Below are 23,562 nucleotides of genomic sequence, written 5' to 3'. Positions count from 1 at the left end.
AACACAAGCAGGGGGAGTGGGAGAGGAAGAAGCAGGCTCATAGCAGAGGAGCCTGATGTGGGGCTCGATCCCATAACGCCAGGATCACGCCCTGAGCCGAAAGCAGACGCTTAACCGCTCTGCCACCCAGGCGCCCCATCTAGTGAGTTTCTTAAGCCAGAGAAACAGTCAGCTTTAAAGTAAGATGAAGTCTCCATTCTGGAGATGGAGAACTTCTTGCAACTTTGAAATGATGGTCCTCTTTTTCTGCTAGACAAGATTTTAAATGCCTTAGAGTCTACTCTCAACCCAAGTACCACATTGCAAATCTTTAAATATGTCCACATTTTTAAATAAATCCTCAAGGGTTTTTTTTTTTCTTAGAAAATTCGGAAACCTTCTGTGGATATTTGTAAATAATATGAGGGAATCGAAATAGTATATATTTCAGACTTTGCACTGGTTCAAACTGGACTTTGCCCTAAAAATGGTGTAACTTGTAGAGTTAGCATTTTCAAAAAAAACCTTAAAGGTAGAAATGCCACCAACAAAGAGATCTGCAAGCAGATGACAACAAAGGAAGACTCTCTCTTGTGAAGTTTAAATTAATACCAAGTTGGTCTTTTTGGACTAAATGAGAGAATTGTTTTCAAAATGAAGGCTGTACTATATTATTCCAGAAAAAAATTTCAGGTGGTATACAGACCCTTCATCATCTTCCCCTGGCTCCCTGTTAAGTGTCATTTCTTCCTTCTTTAATGTTCCAAATTTCATTTTAGTGGATAAGGACAGTTGGGTTCATAATTTACCCAGTCAGTAAGAGGTAGAGCCAAGATTTTAACACAGGTCAATTTGACTACAAAACTTGTATCTCTTTTCCTGCTTACCATATTGCAATGTGTCATTTCAGATGGCTACAGAGATGACCCTAAGGAACAGAGATGATCTAAGGGAATTACCCAGCCATGTGGATTATCTGGGATTTCCCTGGTGTATATAATGGTTACACACTGTGTTGAAGTAGGCCCTGGAGAGGATCTCCTGTGCAAGCAAATCTAATCGTATATCTCACTGTCCCTCTCCTTTCTTCTAATGCCTTTTTTCCCATCCCCTTTTTGGAGAGAGGCCAAGAACAGGTTGCTGATCCTACACTTTGCTCCCTATAAGCCATCTACATGGCAGACCCAACTTACCTTTCCTATGACATCTGTTAACAGCTTGAGTGCCAGAGGATCATGAACCAAGGAGTCAGTGTAAAAGGAACCAAGGTACTTCTTTGGGTTGATTGGGTTGTCCTGGGCACACAGATCTGGGCGCATGTTGAATCCATGGGAGATTCTTCCAACTGTGAAAGGGAAGGCACCACCTGCAAGTAAAACCCATTAGTGAAGGGCTAGTGTCAATTGAAAAGGATATTTTTTAATCCTCATGTTGTATGCAAAGAGGAGTTACTGTAGTCCAGTATTTACAAAGGATTTATTGTATCCCAAATGCTGGGAGATGACTCAGAACAAATGGTATGAACTCATCTATAAATTCAAGTTTGAGGAATTTATCCTAAGAAGGAAGACAAGTGTGTAAAGATACGTGGTCAAGGTTTTCAAATACAGTGTGCTTATAACAGCAAAATACAGAGGCAACCTATCATCTGGGAAATATCTATGTAATGATGGCATATCCATAAAATGTATTGCTCTGCATGCAACCATCAAAAGTGGTGGTCGTGATGGTTTGTGTGTGCCCAAGAGTCAGAAACACAATTACCTGCAGGGACCAAGGAGGAAATGTAAATAATAGAGAATGGTAGGGACTATTGCAAACTGGAGTGCTTGTAGTCTGACTAGAAGGATTTAGACAAACAAAAAACAAAACAAAACAAAATAAAACAAAAACTATGCCAAACTAACCTTGTCCATAAAAATGGAATTTGGTCCCCAAACTGTCATACACTTTATGACTAGAATGATGGTTGCAGGCATGTTATGGACTGAATTATGGGGTCCCTCCCCCAAATTCTTATGTTGAAGCTCTATCCCCCAATCTAACTATATTTGGAGATGGGCTAATTAAGGAGGTAATTTAAGGTTAAATTAGGTTATAAGGTGGGACTTTAATCTGATAGGAGAAAGGAGAGGAACAGTGAGATTTAGGATTAGATTCACTTGCTCAGGAGATCCTCCCCAGAGCCTCCTTCAACACAGAGTGTGTATCGCCAGAAAACCATTAGATACACCAGGGAAATCCCAGGTAATCCACATGGTTGGCTAATTCCCTTAGATCAGCTGCCGTTCCTTAGGGTCATCTCTGTATCCATCCAAAATGACACGTTGCATTCATAGTGAGAAAGTGGCCTTCTACGATCCAAGAAGACAGGTCTCACCAGAAACTAACCCTGCAGGCACTTTGATCTTGCATTTCCAGCCTCCAGAACTGTGTGAAAATTAAGTTCTGTTGTTGAAGCCACTGAGTCTGTGGTATTTTGTTATGGTAAACTGAGCTGAGTAATGCAGATAGGGCCTTACCTCCATGTGCAAAACACACTTTCAGTTTAGGAAATTTCTCAAACACTCCTCCCATGATCATGGAGCAAATGGCGGTGGTGGTCTCTGCTGGCATTCCTAAAAGAGGAAACAGTCACAGAGTGCAGGGCTTGTCATCTCAAGCAAGAAGAATCTTGGTGATACTAGTGGTTGGGGCATGGCAGTTTGCTGTGATTGTCAATGCTGAGAAATGTGAGGTCCCTCTGTCCCAGCATGGCTTGGTGGTCTACAAGCCATTCCTTTGGCAAACAGACCATCAGAAACTTCCTATTTGCCACTTGCAGGTGGAGTCATCTAATGGACAGCAGAGTCAAGGAGCCAGAGGACATAGCTTTTGTCCCGATTCCTCCACTTCAGTTTTGGATGTGGTGGGGCAAGCAGAGTACAGTGAGTCTGGGTTGAACCCTGACTCTTCTAATTTTCTGCTTCCTGGACTTTGACCAATTATTTCATGTCCCTGAGCCTGTGCTTCTTCACCTGTAAAGTGGGGATACTGTTGCGCATCTTTCAAGACCATTGTGGAGCCTTGAAAATGATGATGTTAGGAAAGTTCCTGGCCAGAACGTCACATTGGAGGGGCTCAACAAGTATTAGTTGCTTCCCTGGGCCTCAGTTTCCTCATCTATAGAATGTGTTTTTTCTTGCCACTTAGTACTCAATAAATATTAAATTACAATAATCCTGCCAAATGTTTGCTGCTTCTTAGAGATGAGGCTGAAAATAACTGGATTAAGATGAATTGTTTCAAGTGCTTTGTGCCCCTAGAAGAAGTACCTCTTCCATGCCTGATGCCTTCACCTCCACCGAGTTAGTCTGTGTTACACTTCCAGGCAACTGCTTTTCCGACTGTGATCAAGAAATCTCTGGGGCCTCCATAGGCAAGCCTGTACCTTCAGGGGAAGACTTAGCTTTCTGGCTGCCAAATGGGGCTTTACCAGATGCTCATCCTGCCCCAAGCCTGCCATTGCTCTATCGACAGAGATGCCTCTGGCTTCCTGGCCTTTTGGGAATTCTGGAAGCGCGATAGATTCACATCTATCTGGGAGTGGTTTGTGGGCAGAGCTTCCTGAAGGCAGGGGATGGACAGCATCACGTCCTTTTGGTAGTGTGATTCTGCTCTCCATTAACTACTTGGGCCATAGTTATATAACCCATTCTCCATACAGAAGCCAAAGTGGAGTATTTACAGTGTCAGTCGCATCACGTTCCTCCCTTGCTGGGAATCCTCCAATCTGCTAATGACCACTTTTGCGTCCAGAATAGAATTTTAAAATTATCCTGTTTGTTCATGATCTGTGTATTTGTTTGTCATCTCTTTCTTCTAACCAGAATATTGGCTTCAGAAGGGCAGAGGCTTTGTGCTTGTCAGTATCCTCAGTGCCTGGTACAGGGCCTGGCATGCTGGAGAGGATCAATATATATGTGTTGCATAAGTGAATGATGAAATGGCTCTTTATGCACATGTTCTTCTCTCTGTTTTTCATGTGGGAAATTGTAATATAAATAAGTTTGTAGGACTAATCAAAGTGTTGTCTGAATTAGGATGGTATTTTCTTTGGAGCTGGACAGCATTGGTGCCTCTTAGGTTGTCTCTTCCTGCTAATTATACCTCAAAAATTTGGTGGAGGATGGGTAGGAAGCTGCCTTACTAAATACATTGGTCTCCAAAATCAATCAGAGAGCCACAAAATGTCAGAGCATTTTGAAAGGTACTGCAGACCAGCTCCCCCATATTACACATGAGAAATGGGCCTGAGAATGTGAAGTGATTTGCCACAGGTTATACAAGAACTAGACACTAGCTGGGACTGAAATTCAGTTTTCTTACTTCCAATATACTGCTCCATTTAATTCTTCATGTTGGTTACTTTATCATTACTTGTACTAATTGGGCTGAGGAGAGAATGGATAATGGCCTCCCTAAAGAAAATCCACAGGTGTTCCTCTGGAAATCCCACTATTGACTGAGTTTGTAGATGAGCTGCACTTTTTACTTGTGGCCACAGAATTACCGCCTGTCTCCATTTCTTGTTACCAGGGATAATAAGGAGATTGGATAGGCCAAGCAGAGGTCTCTCCTCTTACCCTCTCCCTTACCTTCATGTGGAACCATGAATGAATAGTGCAGGAACAAAGAGCAGCAGAAAGGAGCAGATAACAGGAAAACGAAGGCCTGGGTCATTCACAATCTAGGATGGTGGAAGTTGACCTTCTACTTGTAACTCTAGCATTCTCCTTGTAAGAGCTGATACTTTTTTTTTTTTTTTTTTTTAAGATTTTATTTATTTGACAGGGAGAGTGAGAGCACAAGCAGTGGGGGTGGCAGGCAGAGGGAGAGGGAGAAGCAGTCTCCTCCTTGCTGAGCGGAGAGCTCAATGTGGGGCTTGATCCCAGGGTCCTGGGATCATGACCTTAGCCGAAGACAGACGCTTAACTGACAGGCGCCCAAGAGCTGATACTCTTGTTGTCTCTTTTAAAAAAATCTGTTAGGCATGGTTACCTTAAAAAAATCTATTAGGCAGACATGGTTACTTATTTTTGGAGACTTTTTGGGAGTCTGTGTAGTGAGATAGCTTTGGAGTCAGACAGTTTTGTGTAAATTCCATTTTCGCTTATTAACTGTGTGACTTGAACAACTTATCTAACCACTCAGAGACTCCGTTTCTTCCCTATAAAATGGTTATTAAAAATGTCAACCTCATGGAGTTTTGTGGGGATACGATTAAAATTAAGGTAATATATATAGCATTTATCCAAGAGCTCAGTAACTCACATTCCCGTTAATTATTCATACTTTCTCTTTTTGACATAGTAGGGTTCCAGAAATAATTGGAAAAAAACCCGAAGGCTTGATCTTCTTTTCCACACACCAAGCTGACACAAACCTACAAGCCAAGGGAGCCAGTATTTGGCCATTCGTCCATCCATCTGCATGTCCCAGGGGTGCACAAACAGGGAACAGTTCAGCTTTTCAGCCACCTTTAAAGAAGCAATGAGAGAGAGAGAGAGGGAGAGAGAGAGTGTGTTATTTGGATGAGCCAGCAAATACAGGGTACTATTTTAGGGAAGCTTTTTCTCTGGGTCTATATTGATCTGAATAAATACGCTAAAATATTTTTGAAGTTGTTTCTTATCTATCTGAAAGAGGTATTGAGAAATTCTGCCCCAGCTTAGAAAATAAGAAGGCCACTTAGAATTAACAAGGGGGTCGGTGGATTTGCCATGGAGGTTGATGGATTTAATATACTGTTTGGCAAAACAAGTCACAGGAGACATCCGTCATTCAAATCAGTCAAATGTAGCTGAGAGCAAAATGCTCAAGGACTGATCCCATACCTCAAATGCAGGGGAATTTTCTCCTGCTGGTTCCTACTTCATCCACTTGATCCATTCTTTCAGGAGGACTGTTCAGATTGTACCCTTAGAGTCAGGGCTAGAATGTTCCCTTGTTTCCCCCGCTTGGAAACCTGAGAATGTGAAAGTGAAGAAGTGATGGCTGGGGCCAGGGCCTCATGACTGGACTGGAGCAGGCTGGCCTGACCCAAGCCATTGGCCACACAGAGCCCGACACTGGCTGGGAATTTCTGGGGGTCTACAGGTACTCACAAAGCCTCAGAAGCCCAGCTGAGTCCCTGAACAGTCTGTTGTGAATGAGATGACTTTAAAAGTCAAGAGCTGTCAGTGCCTCAGCCAGGCAGGTACTGAGACGAATGTCATGGGCAGACCTATTCCAGGGCCTTCTGGGAAATGGAAATCCTATCTGGATGGAATGGCTTTTATTCAACAAAATGTTTAATTTAAAAAAGTTCCCCCAACGGGCATTGAGTATGAGTGCTTAACAAGGTTCAAAACAGATTTTCCTTAGCTCATTTCTTTTCCAAATATATTGAGGTGCTGGAGTGATTCATCCTATCTTTCATATAAATATGTGGGCTAAATAGCCTGATGCAATGTGTGTTCTGGACATAAGCATTTTTATTTATTTTTATTTTTTTATTTCATTAATTTTTTTTTAAGAAGAGAGAGAGTGTGCACTATCGGGGGTGGGGGGAGGGGCAGAAGGAGAGAGACAATCCTAAGCAGGCTCCACGCCCAGCACTGAGCCCGGTACAGGACTCGATCTCATGACCCTGAGATCATGACCTGAGCTTAAATCAAGACCCCGACGCTTTAACTGACTGTGGTACCCAGGTGCCCCTGCACATAAGCATTTTTAAAATGGAGATGCAATTCTTGGACAACAAGGGATTCTGGAAATGGCAGACAATGGGTAGATTGGAGAATGGACTTCTAATTTCATCAGGTTCTGGGGGTAGAAAGGAGAGTAGCTAATTAGTTTCCGATAATGGATACAGGCTGGGTCAACTTCTTGGGTTGGGTTGAGCTTGACAAAAGCAAAAAGTCATGGTATCTCAGTGGGATTTGACTCATTATTATTCTGTGCATCTGTGATGGTGCATTTCTCTTCAATTCAAGTTAGTATATATTTTTGATCCTTTCTGTATGTGAAGCATTGTAGAGAACACAAAAAGAAGTCACTTAAACTCTCAAAATCATGATAACTCACATTAACTGAGAACTTACTATATGCCAAAGCTGTTTTAAGAATTTTATAATTGTTAACTAGTTTAATCCTTTATAAGATGAGCACTTTTTAAAATTGAAGTATAGTTGACATGCAATGTTACATTACTTTCAGGCGTACAACATGGTGATTTGACAACTCTGTACCTTATAGTGTGCTTACACAAGCGTAGCTACCATCTGTCACTCTACAACGCTATTATAATATTGATTTTATTCCCTATGCTGTACCTTTCATCCTTGTGACTTATGTATTCCATAACTGGCAGCCTGTATCTCCCATTCCGCTTTACCCATTTTGCCCATCCCCCACCCCTTGCCCCCTAGCAGCCACTCCTTTGTTCTCTGTGTTTATTTGGTCTATTAGCGTTTTTGTTTGTTTATTTTTCTTTTAGATTCCACATAGAAGTGAAATCATATGGTATTTATTTGTCTATCTCTGACTTATTTCACTTAGCCTAATACCTTCTGAGATGAGCATTTTTATTACTCTTATTTTATAGAGAAAGAAAGTAAGGCACTTAGAGGCTAGGTAACTTACTTAGGTCTTATGGCTACCAGTCTGCCTGCCTCATACTTGTAATAAGGTCATTTTTGTGCCTGAAAACTGATCTGAGCATGTATGGTTGGGTTCACTTACTAACAAGGGAGGTCTAGGAGGTAGGGGAGATGGCTAGACACTTTGGAGCTCCAGGCTCCCCTTGAAATGACAAAGACAACTTGGTTTATGGTAACTCCTGTCATTTGTTTTAGCCATGTTATTGGCATAAGCTAGAGACTAGTGAGGCTGCCAAGTCTTGCTAACCAAACGAATGTGCTGCCAGCCCCAGGACATCACAAATCAGCTGGAGCCAGGATGCTCTCCCGAATTCCCTGAGAGATCGCAGCCCCCAAAACAGCCTATTTAGAATGAGTGATGGGTTGAGCTAGTCACACAAATGAAAATATCTATTTGGACCGCAACTGGCTGCTCTTGCTTTTTGAGCTCCTTAGTAATTCATAAACCCAATCCCAGTAAATAATAAAATAACTTGCAGCTGAAGGCTTGTTCACATGGTGCTGAAACAACTTGGATGCACAAGTAAATAAATCCTCTTTCAAAGCCCATTAAAGTTTCTAGAAGACATTCACTGTATCAGCTCAGCCCCTGCAGCCAATAAGCTTCAGGGAGTTCAATATTTAGAGGAACGTTAAATCTTTCAGGTTATTGGGAGGCAATTTAACAGGTAGACCCTCAACTGGTGGGCAGTGTCCGTCGATACAAACATGGAAACATTTTTGCATGTAGGCAGAGCTCAATAAACATGAAAGGAATACATGATCAGTGGTTATAGTGCCTGGTGAGTACACCAACATCTATTTATTTTTTAATTATTTTTAAATTATTTTTAAAGATTTAATTATTTGTCAGAGAGAGAGTGCACAGGCAGGGGGAGAGGCAGGCAGAGGGAGAAACAGTCTCCCTGCTGAGCAAGGAACCATATGCAGGCCTTGATCCCAGGATCCCAGGATCATGACCTGAAGGCAGACGCTTAACTGACTAAGCCACCCAGGCGTCCCCACCAGCATCTATTTAATCCACTATTGAAAATTTTGCATTTACAATGAAAATAATAGAAAACAATACTGTTATAATTATAGGAGGAAAGTAAGAAATAAAAAAATGCAATTGAATATAGAATATGCATCTTGATTTCTGATATGAAGAAAAGCAGGTTTAGTTGCAGAAAGAACAGAAGGGTAGAGGAAGACTGGTGAAGAGGACCATGGCACTGTGGGCGATTCAGTTGGATACCTGAGAGATTAAAATGGCACCAAATTCCTGAAAATATGCTTTATAATGCAATATTTTAAACGTAGAAAGTTGTAAGCAATAGTACCATGAACATACATATACTCACCAGCTAGTTTTCTCAAATGTTAACATTTTGATGGCATTGTTTTTTGTTACGTGTTTTAATTATACGTTTTCAAAATATATGGGGGAAAAAGTATATTAATTTAGGACTGGTTAAATAAATCAAAACATATCCATATATTGTAATATATGCAGTTACTTAAAAATTATACATTAAGAGAATTTTCATTTGGATTGGAAATTCATTAGGATACAAAATCTCACGTGTAATTAAAATTCAGATTTCATTAAAATATAGATATATGCAGAAACATGCAAACAAAAAAATCAAACGAAATATATGATAACAGTAAATATTTATCTTTGGGTAGTGGGATTATGGGTTGTTTTTGTTTTCCTCTCTCTGTTTTTCTGTATTTTCCAGAATTTCTTCAAAATCACCTCATAATTTTTTTTATTTATTTGTTAGAGAGAGAGCATGAGAGAGAGAATGAGAACAAGAGAGAGGGGGAAGCAGATGGAGAGGGAGAGGCAGACTCCCCGCTTAAGCCGACGGGGGGCTCTATCCCAGGATCCTGGGATCATGACCTGAGCTGAAGGCAGGCGCTTAACTGACTAAGCCACTCAGGCACCTGGAAAAAAAAAGTCATAATTTTGAAAGATAAGTATTTTTTTCTAAAGCAAAATAAATAATTTTTTTTTTTTTTGCATGTCACTCACATGGCCTTTTGTACCATGGCTGTGATGAGGGTAATATTTCAGCTTCCAAAGGAAACAGTAGAAAGAGAGCATAGGGGATGGAAAGTGAGATAAATTTCCCTGAGCTAACTCCAGGCTGGCCTGCGAAGCATTTCCACCTGTCCCTCTTCTAGTGGAATGGCCCAGTCCTTTCGGAGAACTCTTTCCATATTTCCTGCTGTATGCAGCATGTCATCAGGCATCTTTCTTTCCCCCTGCCAGGGAGGTGGCGCACTCATGTTCTGCCCTCCTGCACCCAGTGCAGTGCCTGGCCCTGCCACATGCTGGCTGAGCGATCGCCGTGTACTCACTGCGTAGACAGGGAAGAGTTCCCTTGCGTTCAGGTCCCACTCGTTGATGTGGGAGCCGATCTGGACCCCGGGAAAGCCCAACTCCTTCACGCAGCGCTCCATCTCCTTCACAGCAAGCTCCGGGGCCTGCATGGGCAACGTCCCCAGACCCACAAACCTCCTGGGGTGGTTCGCAACAGTGGCAGCCAAGTCGTTGTTTAAAAGCTGGCACAGGTCTAAAGTGTCCTGAGGTTTGGCCTGGCAGAGACAAGTAAGGGAAGATCATATCATTCATGACCGACTTCTTTAAATAATTACTCTGCGCAATACCTCTCCTGGGCTGAGTCATTTGTCACTATCCATGGCTTTTACTCCTCAGCAAGCTGGGGCACAGATTGAAATAGCCACTGGCTGTAGGAGACCCAAAGCCAATCACTGCAAAAGTAAAGAAAACTGCTAGTATATTGCCGATGAATTAGAAAAATGGAAGTTATAATCAGAAGGGATGGACACAATTACTGGGCCAGTCATCCCCTATAGAAGAGATGGAATGAGGATGGGCCTGGTGAGTGTCCCACATCACCAGCAGCATACCTCCTTGTCATGCCTCATCATGGGATGCCAGGCTGCTCATGGACCCCTCCTGTCCCTGTGTTCCTCCCTGTCCTTCTGCTGGTAGTGACACTCAAGAGTTACCTTAGCAAAATGCCGATGCAGCTGGTTCACTTTCTGTTCCCCTAACTCTCCCTTCTTTATTGTTTTCTTTCCTTTTAACTTCACCCCACCCCACTGGCAGGCATTTGGTAGTCTCCTGAAATTCCAGTCGTTCAGTGAAAATAGTAGACACTCAGATAAATTTGGGCATATTGAAGTCTTACAGCATTTTTATTTTAAAAAATGAGTCTAGAGGTGTCTGGGTCACTCAGTTCGTTAAGCGCCCAGCTCTTGGTTTCGGCTCAGGTCATGATCTCAGGGTCGTGAGATGGAGCCCCTTGTTGGCCTCTGCGCTCAGTGGGGAGTCTGCTTTGGATTCTCTCTCCCTCTCCTTCTGCCCCTCCACACTCCTTGCACACACTCTCTCTCTCTCTCTCTCTCTCTCTCTCTCAAAAATAAAAAATAAAATAAGAGCAAGAACATGACTTGGAGGAAGGCCTGAGAGGGGACACTGCAGTATGAGAAACTGGGGGTCCCTGGTTATCTCTAAAGTGGAGGAGATTTGGGGGGCAATGTCAAGACTTGAGGCATCTGTCTACTCGCTAGTGAGCTGGATATGAGTCTTCACCCACCCAGAAGACAATTCGAGTTTTCACACTCACCCAGTAACTAAACATGACAGGAACTGTGGAAAGGGCTTGCACGGTCACTCCTAGACACAGACACAAAGAAAGGCAAAGGTGATGAGAAGAATAGTCCAGGCACTCCTCTTGCATTTCCCAGGGCCCAGCACATCTCCATCCCACCCTCCCCTCCCCTGCAGCTCCTCCCTATCCACCTTCTCTCAGGCTCTGTCCCAGGCTTCCCTTATCCCACAACCCCAGGTCTAGGGGGAGGGGTAAATGCTGGACAAAAGAGCCAGGGTTAGTCAAGGATAGCCATGGAATGAAACACAAAACAAAACCCAAAGGAGACACACTTCATCTAAACTGTAGTCATAAGCGATGGTTCTAACAACAGCCATCTGAGTCTCATTTTTACTAGTTTTCTTCTTGAAATGATGGGTCCTTGCTCAAGCTGCACATTTTTCTTTCTTTCTTTCTTTCTTTCTTTCTTTCTTTCTTTCTTTCTTTCTTTCTTTCTTTCTTTCTTCCTTCCTTCCTTCCTTCCTTCCTTCCTTTTTTTTCTCTTTAAATTTAAATTTTATTTCAGTTAAATTCAATTAACATGTAGTATATTATTAGTTTTAGAGGTAGAGTTTAGTGATTCATCAGTTGCATATAACACCCAGTGCTCATTACATCAAGTGCCCTCTTTAATGCCCATCACCCAGTTACCCCATCCCCCCACCTAACTCTCCTCCAGCAACCCTCAGTTTGTTTCTTATAGTTAAGAGTCTCTCATAGTTTGTCTTCCTCTCTGATTTCATCTTATTTTATTTTTCCCTCCCCTCCCCTATGATCCAATGTTGTTACTTAAATTCCACATGAGTGAAATCATATGATTCCGCATGAGTGAAATTACTTATTTCAGTTAGCATAATAGTCTCCATAGTTCCATCCATGTTGCTGCAAATGGTAAGATTTCATTTTTTGGTGGCTGAGTAATATTCCATTGTGTATATATATACCACATCTTTATCTTCTTAATTCATTCATCAGTGGATGGACGTGTGGGTTCTTTCCATAGTTTGGCTATTGTGGACATTGCTGCTATAAACACTGGGGTGCAGGTGCCCCTTCAAATCATTATGTTTGTATCCTTTGGATAAATACCTAGCAGAGCAATTGCTGGGTCATAGGGTAGCTCTATTTTTAACTTTTTGAGGAACCTCCACACTTTTCCAGAGTGGCTTCACCATTTTTCGTTCCCACCAACAGTATGAGAGGGTTCCCCTTTCTCTGCCTCCTCACCAACGTTTGTCATGTCCTGATTTGTTAATTTTAGCCATTCTGACTGGTGTGAGTTGGTATCTAATTGTGGTTTTGATTTGTATTTCCCTGATGATGAATGACGTTGAACATTTTTTCCTGTGTCTGTTGGCCGTTTGTATGTCTTCTTTGGAGAAATGTCTTCATGTCTTATGCCTTTCTTTCTTTCTTTCTTTCTTTCTTTCTTTCTTTCTTTCTTTCTTTCTTTCTCTTCTCTTCTCTTCTCTTCTTTAAAGATTTTACTTATCTGAGAGAGAGAGAGCGAGAACACAAGTAGGGGGAGGGGCAAAGAGAGAGGGAGAAGCAGACTCCCTGCTGAGCGGGGAGCCCGATGAGGGGCTCAATTCCAGGACCCTGGGGATCTTGACCTGAGCCAAAGGCAGATGCTTCATCAACTGAGCCACCCAGGCACCTTGACTTCTGCCCATCTCTTGACTGATTTTTTGTTTTTGGGGCTGTTGAGTTTGATAAGTTATTTATAGATCTTGGATACTTGTTCTTCATCTGATAGGACATTTGCAAGTATCTTCTCCCATTCTGTTGTTTGTTTTTTAGTTTTGCCAACTGTTTTCTTTGCTGTGTAAAAGCTTTCAATCTTGATGAAATCCCAATATTTCGTTTTTGCTTTTGTTTCCCTTGCCTTTGAAGATGTGTCTAGTAAGAAGTTGCTGCGGCTGAGGTTACAGAGGTTGCTCCTGTGTTCTCCTCTAGGATTTTGATGGATTTCTGTCTCACATTTAGGTCTTTCATCCATTTTGAGTCTATTTTTGTGTATGGTAAGAAAATGGTACAGTTTCATTCTTCTGCATGAGGCTGTCCAATTTTCCCCACACCATTTGTTGAAGAGACTGTCTTTTTTTCCATTGGATATTCTTTCCTGCTTTGTTGAAGATAAGTTAACCATCGAGTTGAAGGGCCATTTCTGGGTTCTCTATTCTGTTCTGTTGATCTATGTGTTTGTTTTTGTGCCATTTCCCCATTGTCTTGATGACTACAGACTTGTAATATAGCTTGAAGTCTGGAATTATAATGCCACCAGCTCTGGTTTTCTTTTTCAACATTCCTTTGGCTATTCATGGTCTTTTCTTGTTCCATACAAATTTTCAGATTATTTGTTCCAGCTCTGTGAAAAATGTTGATGGTATTTTGATAGGGACTGCATTGAATGTATAGATTGCTTTGGGTAGCCTGACATTTTAACAATATTTGCTCTTCCAATCCATGAGCATGAAATGTTTTTCCATTTCTTTGTGTCTTTCTCAATTTCCTTCATAAATGTTCTAGAGTTTTCTGAGTACAGATCCTTTGCCTCTTTGGTTAGGTTTATTCCTAGATATCTTATGATTGTTAGTGCAATGGTAAATGGTATCAATTTCTTAATTTCTCTTTCTTCTGTCTCATTGGTAGTGTATAGAAATGCAGCTGACTTCTCTGTATTGATTTTATATACTGCCACATTGCTGAATTCCTGTATGAGTTCTAGCAATTTTGGGGTGGAGTCTTTTGGGTTTTCAACATAGAGTATCATGTCATCTGTGAAGAGTGAAAGCTTGACTTCTGCTTTGCCAGTTTGGGTGCATTTTATTTCTTTCTGTTGTCTGATTGCTGAGACTAGGACTTCTAGTACTACATTGAATAACAGTGGTGAGAGTGGACATCCCTGTCATGTTCCTGACTTTAGGGCTCTCAATTTTTCCCCATCAAGGATGATATTCTCTGTGGGTTTTTCATATATGGCTTTTAAGATATTGAGGTATGTTCTCTCTGTCCCTACACTGCAGAGAGCTTTTATCAAGGAAGGCTGCCGTATTTTGTCAAATGCTTTTTCTGCATCTATTGAGAGGATCATATGGTTCCTGTACTTTCTTTCATTAATGTGGTATATCACATTGATTGATTTGTGGATACTGAACCACCCCTGTGACTCAGGAATAAATCCCACTTGGCCATGGTGAATAATCTTTTTAATGTACTGTTGGATCCTATTAACTAGTATCTTGTTGAGAATTTTTGCATCCATGTTCATTGGGATATTGGTCTGTAATTCTCCTTTTTGGTGGGATCTTTGTCTGGTTTTGGGATCAAGGTAATGCTGGCCTCACAGAATGAATTTGGATGTTTTCCTTTCACTTCTGTTTTTTGAAACAGCTTCAGAAGAATAGGTATTAATTCTTTTTTAAATGTTTGGTGGAATTCCGCTGGGAGGTCATCCAACCCTGGAGTCTTGTTTGTTGGGAGATTTTTGATTACTGCTTCAATTTCTTTGCTAGATCTTGCTCTGTTCAGGTTTTCCATTTCTTTCTGCTTCTGTTTTGGTAGTTTATATGTTTCTAGGAATGCATCCATTTCTTCCAGATTGCCTAATTTATTGGCCTATTGTTGCTCATAATATGCTCTTATAATTGTCTTTTTCAGTGTTGGTTGTGATCACCTCTTTCATTTATGATTTTATTTATTTGGGTCCTTTCTATCTTCTTCTTGATGAGTCTGGCTAGGGGTTTATTGATCTTTGTAATTCTTTCAAAGAACCAGCTTCCAGTTTTGTTTACCTATTCTACTATTCTTTCGATTTCTTCTCTATTCTTTATTATTTCTCTTCTCCTTTTGGGGTTAGGCTTTATTTGCTCTTCTTTCTCCAGCTCCTTTTGGTGTTAAGGTTAGGTTGTGTATTTGAGACGTTTCTTGTTTCTTGAGAAAGGCTTGTATTGCTATATACTTCCCTCTTAGGACTGCCTTTGCTGCATCCCAAAGGTCCTGAACAGTTGGTTTTCATTTTCATTTGTTTCCATGAATTTTTAAAATTCTTTTTTAATTTCCTGGTTGACCCATTCATTCTTTAGTAGGATGCTTTTTATTTTTTTTTTATTTTTTATTTTTTTTCCTAAAGATTTTATTTATTTGAGAGAAAGAGCACAGGGAGAGAGGCAGAGGGAGAAGCAGACTCCCCGCTGAGCAGAGAGCCTGACGTGGGGCTTGATCCCAGGACCCTGGAATCATGACCTGAGCTGAAGGCAGATGCTTAACCTACTGAGCCACCCAAGTGCTGCTCTAATACATTATCTTAATAGAACTTATTATTATATTGATGGTCTACAAAGGAAACCCTGTTATCATCTCCATGGATACTGAACATAACACATTCAATTCCATTCTTAAATTTAAAACATTCAATAAAAAAGGATTCAGTGGACACTTCCTTAATATGTGTGCTGGATAACCTCCATGTATTTGTGTTCCTTCCAAATTTTCTCTTGATTGAGTTCAAGTTTTAAAGCATTGTGGTCTGAAAACATGCAGGGAATAATCCCAGTCTTTCAGTACTTGTTAAGACCTGATTCATGACTCAGTATGTGATGTATTTTGGAGAATGTGCACTCAAGAAGAATGTGTATTCTTCTGCTTTAGGATGAAATGCTCTGAATATATCTGTGAAGTCCATCTGGTCCAGTGTGTCATTCAAAGCCCTTGTTTACTTGTTGATCTTCTGCTTAGATGATCTGTCCATTGCTGTGAGTGGGGTGTTAAAGTCCCCTACTATTATTGTATTATTATCAATGTGTTTCTTTAATTTTGTTATTAAATGATTTATATAATTGGCTGCTCCCAAGTTAGGGGAATAAGTATTTACAATTGTTAGATCTTCTCGTTAGACAATGTTTTAAATTTAACAATTGTTAGACAATTTTTTATTTTTTTTGTTTATTTTTATTTTTATTTTTTTAAGATTTTATTTATTTATTTGACAGAGATAGAGACAGCCAGTGAGAGAGGGAACACAAGCAGGGAGTGGGAGAGGAAGAAGCAGGCTCATAACAGAGGAGCCTGATGTGGGACTCGATCCCAGAACGCCGGGATCACGCCCTGAGCCGAAGGCAGACACTTAACCGCTGTGCCACCCAGGCGCCCCTAATTTTTTAAATCTAACAATTGTTAGATCTTCCTTTTATTCTGATATAGTGTCCTTCTCCATCTCTTATTACAGTCTTTGGCTTAAAATCTAGTTTGTCTGATGTAAGCTACCCCAGCTTTCTCTTGATGTCCAGTAACATGATAAATTGTTTTCCACCCCCTCACTTTCAATCTGGAGGTGTCTGTGGGTCAAAAATGAGTCTCTTGGGGGCGCTGGGTAGCGCAGTCTTTAAGCATCTGCCTTTGGCTCAGGGCGTGATCCCGGCATTCCGGGATCAAGTCCCACATTGGGCTCTTCCGCTAGGAGCCTACTTCTTCCTCTCCCACTCCCCTGCTGTGTTTCCTCTCTCTCTGGCTGTCTCTCTGTCACATAAATAAATAAAATCTTAAAAAAAAAAAATGAGTCTCTTGTGGACAACATATCAATGGGTCTTGTTTTTTAATGCAATATGATACCCCATATCTTTTGATTAGAGCATTTAGTCCATTTACATTCAGAGTAATTATTAAAAGATATGAATTTAGTGCCATTGTATTACTTGTAAAGTCCCTGTTTCTGTATATTGTCTCTGTTCCTTTCTGGTCTTTGTTACTTTTGGGCTGTCTCTTCACTCAAAGGATCCCCTTTAATATTTCTTGCAGGGCTGGTTTAGTGATCACAAATTCTGTTAGTTTCTGTTTGTCCAGGAAGCTCTTTATCTCTCCTATTCTAAATGACAGCCTTGCTGGATAAAGTATTCTTGGCTGCATATTTTTCTCATTTAGCACCTAGAATATATCATCTCAGTCCTTTCTGGCCTGCCAGGTCTCTGTGGACAGGTCTGCTTCCAGCCTTATGTAGGACCTCTTTTCCCAAGCTGCTTTCAGGATTTTCTCTTTATCTCTGAAATTTGGAAGCTTCACTATTACATGTTGAGGTGTTGACCTTTTTTTGTTGATTTTGACGGGGGTTCTCTGTGCCTCCTGGACTTAAATGCCTGTTTCCTTCCCAAGATTAAGGAAGTTCTCAACTATAATTTGTTCAAATAAACCTTCTGCCCCCTCTCTTTCCTCTTCCTCTGGTACCCCAGTTATTCTCATATTGTTTTGCTTTATGGTATCACTGATCTTTCAAATCCTCCCTTTGCAATCCAGTAGTTGTTTATCTCTCTTTTTCTCAGCTTTTTTATTTTCCATCATTTTGTCTTCTATATCACTGACTCTTCTGCCTCATTTATCCTAGCAGTTAGAGCCTACATTTTTGATTACACCTCATTAATAATAGCCTTTTTGATTTTGGCCTGATTAGATTTTAGTTCTTTTATTTCTCCAGTAAGGGATTCTCTGGTGTCTTCTATGCTTTTTTCAAGCCCAGTGCCTGCCTTTATAATCATTGTTTTGAATTCTAGTTTTGACATCTTACTTATATCCATATTGATTAAATCCCTGGCAGGGAGTGCTGCCTCCTGTTCTTTCTTTTGGGGTGAGTTTTTCCATCTCATCATTATGTCCAGAAAAGAATAGCTGAAAGAGAGAGAAAATACAAAAATAGCAACAACACTAGAAAACTACACACTAAACAAATCCAAAAATAACAGAAAAAAGAGAGCGAGAGAGAGAGAAATCAAACAAGATGTAGAACAGAACACCACAATAAACTAGATCCTGGGTGTATTTTGGTCTGTTTTTTAGAAGAAGCTAGATCCCAAAATAGGAAAGAAAGAAAAACTTACATATATACAAAAATAAAATTGAATATAATAAAAGGAAACCAAAAAAGAAATATATATATGTATAATGTAATGTAAAAATAAAAATTAATAGACTTTAAAAAAGAATTGGTAAAATAAGAAAATAGTTGAAAAGAAGAAAATATAGAACTGAAAGACTAAAGAATAATAAGAAAAAACCCATAAATGCTATATACTGTTTTCTGCAAGAGCTAAAGTTTTGCAGTTCTCTGTGATTGGTAAACTTGATATTAGCCGGATGCTTGAGCTGGTCTTCTGGGGGAGGGGCCTGTTGTGCTGATTCTCAGGTGTCTTTGCTTGGGGGGAATTGCCCTGCCCTTGCCAGGGGCTGGGCTAGGTGTATGCAGGCCCAGACTGTACTATATAGTGCTGTTTTGCTCCTTGAACGCTTTCAGAACTGATGGGGGGATGAAAATGGAGACACTTCCATCTCTAGTCCCAGAGCTGAAAGTTCATGACCCCCCCCTTCAGGGACCCCTCACAGAAAAGCAGTCAATTACTCTTGTCTCCCTGGTTTCCATCTGCTCTCTGTGTTCACCCAGCTCATGACTGAGCATTTTTTTTTAATGATTTTTTATTATATTATGTTAGTCACCATACAGTACATACCTGGTTTCCGATGATGACTGAGCATTTTTTTATCTCAGGCGTGACCCTGTTTTGAGTCTCCAAACTTTATGGACTCCTGAGGCAGGGACCTGTGCCATTTCTTCTGGGGTAGCAGTGGGGGTTTCATTGCAGTTCTGCTGCTTGCTGGGCCCCTGCTCTGAGAGCAGTCGCCTAACCATGCTGGGGTTTGGGGTTTATGGCAACACCAAGCAGAAAGCCCACTCCTGAGCTCTCTGTTTGCAGCTGGCTTCCCTGCTCTGATGCTTGGGAACTCTGCTGCATTCAGGCATCCCTGTTCTTTTTGTGACCCCGGGGATCCCGAGACCACGCTGTCCCACCTAGGATTCCTCCCCACTTCACCACCTGAGCACCTTTCGGGCAGACTTCTAAAAGTTCTGATTTTGCACCTGCTGCCTATAACACCTCTGGTACCTGGCTTATGGAGCCTCCTTCCCCCCAGCGGTTTATCTTCCAATGTATCACCTCAGATTCATGTCTCTGCACCTCCTACCTTGAAAAGTGGTTGCTTTTCTATTTGTAGAATTGTAGCAATTCTTTTCTCAGATCTCTGGCTAATTTTGTAGGTGTTCAGAATGATTTGATAACTATCTAGCTGAGTGTCAGGGACCAGATGAAATTAGGGTCCCCTATTCCTCCGCTATCTTCACTCAGAGCTTCACATTTAGATCAAAACCTTGCTCTTTGCTCTAAGCCTGGGAAACTTTTTCTCTCTCACTCCTCTCCCACTCCCATATGCTTCTAAAACTCTGTTCTGTGGAATGGTCTACAAAGTGCTTTAGACTTTCCGCAAAATTCAATTTGAATGTCATTTAAATATACTTATAATTGTTAAAAAAATCTATAAAGTGGGGCGCCTGGGTGGCTCAGTCATTGAACGTCTGCCTTTGGCTCAGGGCGTGATCCCAGGGTCCTGGGATCGAGCCCCATGTCAGGCTCCTCCGCTGGGAGCCTGCCTCTTCCTCTCCCACTCCCCCTGCTTGTGTTCCCTCTCTCACTGGCTGTCTCTCTCTGTCAAATAAATGAATAGAATCTTTAAAAAAAAATCTATAAAGAAGTACCTGGCCAGAAGTATCCTAGACCAAGTTCTAACGGTCAGAGACTACCGCCTTATTTGGGGCTGGCAGTTTAACTCATTTTGTACAGACTTTGGAATAAAACGTCTTCTGCTATCTCTGTATATATTTGAAGTTCTTATAAACTTGTCTTTGATTAAGAAGGTGATAATAGTAAGTTGCTCTTTCATTTGTGTATATGCGTTGTTTGTTTTCTCGTTTGAATCTAGACCACCCATGTCGAAATTTAGACCTGACAGTGTTGTAGTGGTGAGTTCCCCATCACAACCCATGGTCACGGCTCACACGTGTGTAGAAGGTTCGGTGCATCTTCTTGGAGCATATACTCCTCAGGTTGCACAGTTGACCAGGTAGTAATAAGTGAAAGCACAACGTGGCCATCATACCATATTTTAGATAGTCTTCAAAATTCTTTTCAGTTGGGGAGACTTGTTTGCTTTTCAGATGTGGGATAAGGAAAATCAAGCAGTTCTTAGAAATTGTTAGTGATTCAGCTTTGAAAGAAGAATTTCCCAGTTTTCCTCTTTCAAATTTCTGGATTAGTTTCATTGTAGAGTATTCTGAGATTATACAATTAACTTTGTTTTTAACTGCTCCCATTTCCACCCCTTATATGTCACTGGGGACGTTCTGTGTACTGTGCAACCAGACAAACTATAGAAAGAATATGGATCCTGAATGTGACTAAGCAAGCAACTGGCATCCTTAACTTGTGAATTCTCATTTTTATGGTTTTAGTTGACTTTATAGTAAGTACTCTACATTTGGACTTAAAAAGTTTAAAATAATAAAATACTACTTTTATCTTTTTGATGATGTAACATTCTACTTTAAAACAGGGTACATCTAATTTAAAATAGTTTAAATCCACACTCTAAAAGCATTGTAGTAGAAGTGAAGCTAGAATAGTCTGTCCTGTGGAGAAAAGGCAATTGGAGGTTGCCATCACATGAATCACATAAAGTAGTCAACAGACTTTTAGAGGCAGATGTTGTTTTATATCAGACACAAACATTGGTAGCATCTCCTATTACAAGTACCTGTTTGGTCCATTTCTCTAATACGGACTTCTGGATCCCAGCAGTTCTCTTGGACCACTCTGAAGACCTTCCCATCTTTCATCATCTTTGCTTCTCCCTAAGACAGAAAACTCCCATCAGCAAAAGGTGACCTCGGCTTACTTAGATTTATTCTTCCTTGTATGCTTTGGAACATGGTTCTCCCCTAACATTTTTAGAGCTTTTTACTTAATCCTCAAAGAAGTAGAAGTCTGTTCATTTAATGGGACTCAGCTTTTTTTTTTTTTTAAGATTTTATTTATTTATTTTGGCAGAGAGAGAGACAGGCAGTGAGAGAGGGAACACAAGCAGGGGGAGTGGGAGAGGAAGAAGCAGGCTCCCAGCAGAGGAGACTGATGCGGGGCTCGATCCCAGAACTCCGGGATCACTCCCTGAGCTGAAGGCAGACACTTAACAACTGAGCCACCCAGGCGCCCCTAACGGGACTTAGCTTTTCATCCTCGTGCCTTAATGTTGGCCTGGAATCGAAGGGGTGTGCTCTGTGAGTGTCAGTGGCTGGACACAGAGAGAACAAGGTCATAGTCATGGCCTTTTGGGGCTGCATACTGAGGATGGCTGGTCATCTTGCTGACCTCAACTACTGGCTACAGGACCCGAGAGGATGGCCCAGTGTCTGGAAAACTCCAGATCCATAACGTTTTAGATTTGGAAAGGGCCTCTGAGATAGACCATCTAGTCCAACCCTCTTGTTTTATAGAGAAGTGACAGATGGATAGTGAGAGTAAATGATTTGTCTAACAGAGCAGGGCTCACTGATGTGAACACCTGCAGCAGGAGGAGGGCAATGAAGTGAATCAGTCTACTAGCATGTATGAAATTCAGTGCTGAGTTGCTAGCTTCCACCAGGCATCATGAGTGGTATGTGCACTACAGTTAATACTCAGTGCAAGGAGTTCTCTAAAGTGGACTTTTAATTTGTGATCCCTAAAGAAAAGAGAAAGGTCAGATCCAGGTCCCTGAAATCATAGTGATCAAGTTCAAATCCCCATTCTATCACTTACTATGTAGACTTCAGCAAGTTAAACATTTCTGAGCCTCAGTTTGCTCATCTTTAAAATAGGAATAATAATGTGACTTACCGTAAAGGGATCTTGTAAGCACCAAATGGGATAATCCCTATAATGCACTTAGTGGAGTTTCTGACACATGTTAAGTGCTAGTTATCCTAAGTATTAGTTATTAATGATGTATGGCTTATTAGGGACTAGGCTATCTCCTGATATTCCCCTGCTTTGAGGGCACATCACCTCTGGTGGCTTTTCAGGGCCTCAGAATCACCCTTGGGCCCTGCGTGATAGCTGAATGGGCATGTGGTGATCAAAGACCTTGAGCTCTGCTTGGTGGAATCCTTCACCTTCCTCTTCTTCCTCTTGGCTTGATTGTGCCACAGCTTCCTTCTCTATCCTTTTCTTCCTTGGACAAGGCCTTCTCCGTCTCATGCATGGAGAAAATTGATCACTTTTCACCTTCAAGTGTGGCAGCCCATTCATGTCTGGCATGCATATGTAAGACCTCACATCTAAGGTTTCATTTCTCATGGCTGGGGAGAAGATCAGTGAGTAAAAACTTGTATATCTGAGACAGATGTCCTTACCTAGGCAGACCTGAGTTTCTTGACACCAGGACGTTAGGATTTATTTGCCTTAGTTCCCATCCTTTGTTGACCTTGGCAGGATCTGAACCACCTTCCCAGATTGGGAAATCTTCTACAAGAGTCTTGGTGGAGGCAGGTCCCAGACTCCTTCTCATAAAGCCCTAAAGCCCCAGTGCTTGCTCTCCTTGCCTTAAGCTTGACCAGCAGTGCTTGGTTTTTAATCAAGAGGAAGTGATACAAAAAGACAGGATCAGTGAATTTATTCTGCCAGTGATTCCAGCAGTGGCGACGTGCTGTGTGCATTGGCAGTGGTACTGGTGGCAGTGTCCAGGATCCAGCTGGGAGGCAGCAGCTCCCTAGCCAGGCTAGTCCTGTGGTGTGGCCTTGGCTGTGGCTTCAATCACCTGCACATCTTATGAGTGTGGTTCCTTAGGCATTCGTAATTCTGGAGGGGCTTAAAACACTTGCAACCAATTCCTTTTCTGCTTAAACTGACCATTTGGTTTCTGTGGTTTGCAGTGAAGAGTCCTGAATGATACTGATTTGTACAAATAGATTATAGGAACACATGTCTTTCCATTTGGTGAACGAGGGAGGGGAGAGGAATGATGGTAAAAGAAAAACTGAAGAAATAAACTTTAATTTGGCAAATTAGAGGCTTTATTTTTCTTTTGCTCCTAAATAGGAAAGCTTAAGCACCCTAAAGTACCCAGAATAGCAGAGTGCTGAAAGAGCATGCATTCCCACAGACCTGGGTTTAAGTCTCATGAAATTACTTACTACCAGTAGAAGAGGCTCAGTTAGGGGATTTCTGAGTTGAAGCCTCACTTTTTTTATCTGCAAAATGTAGACAATTACATTTGTCATGCTTTGGCCACCCAGCATCTTTTGAACACTTCTGTGTGTGAAGAAATGTTATGATGGAGAATCCAGACTTTCACTTTCCTAGCCTCCCTTGTAGTGAGGGTACTAA

General features: G+C 41.3%; 1 protein-coding gene and 1 long non-coding RNA gene across 10 annotated transcripts in view; one reads left to right on the top strand and one right to left on the bottom strand.

Moving 5' to 3' along the window:
* The window catches only part of LOC125281353 (uncharacterized), a 168,848-nt gene that overhangs the window by 42,977 nt on the left and 102,309 nt on the right, over positions 1-23,562 (top strand). The window lies entirely within an intron of this gene.
* Positions 1-23,562, bottom strand: part of ACMSD (aminocarboxymuconate semialdehyde decarboxylase) — a 71,206-nt gene that overhangs the window by 30,183 nt on the left and 17,461 nt on the right. For 4 of the 6 annotated variants that reach the window (XM_026510100.4, XM_044388252.3, XM_057316184.1 and 1 more), the window contains 6 exons: positions 20,957-21,053; positions 11,306-11,355; positions 10,011-10,247; positions 5,405-5,498; positions 2,502-2,597; positions 1,173-1,345 (listed from right to left, as the gene is read on the bottom strand). In XM_026510100.4, coding sequence (XP_026365885.1) covers positions 1,173-1,345; positions 2,502-2,597; positions 5,405-5,498; positions 10,011-10,247; positions 11,306-11,355; positions 20,957-21,053 — 747 coding nt within the window. Of the gene's footprint in view, positions 1-1,172; positions 1,346-2,501; positions 2,598-5,404; positions 5,499-10,010; positions 10,248-11,305; positions 11,356-17,885; positions 17,987-20,956; positions 21,054-23,562 lie in introns of those variants that run through there. The other 2 variants (XM_057316190.1, XM_026510102.4) reach the window with 2 other exon arrangements.

The sequence above is a fragment of the Ursus arctos genome, unplaced genomic scaffold (assembly GCF_023065955.2).
Source record: "Ursus arctos isolate Adak ecotype North America unplaced genomic scaffold, UrsArc2.0 scaffold_1, whole genome shotgun sequence".
Classification (NCBI taxonomy): Eukaryota; Metazoa; Chordata; class Mammalia; order Carnivora; family Ursidae; genus Ursus; species Ursus arctos.
This window is presented reverse-complemented; position numbering and strand designations above follow the sequence as displayed.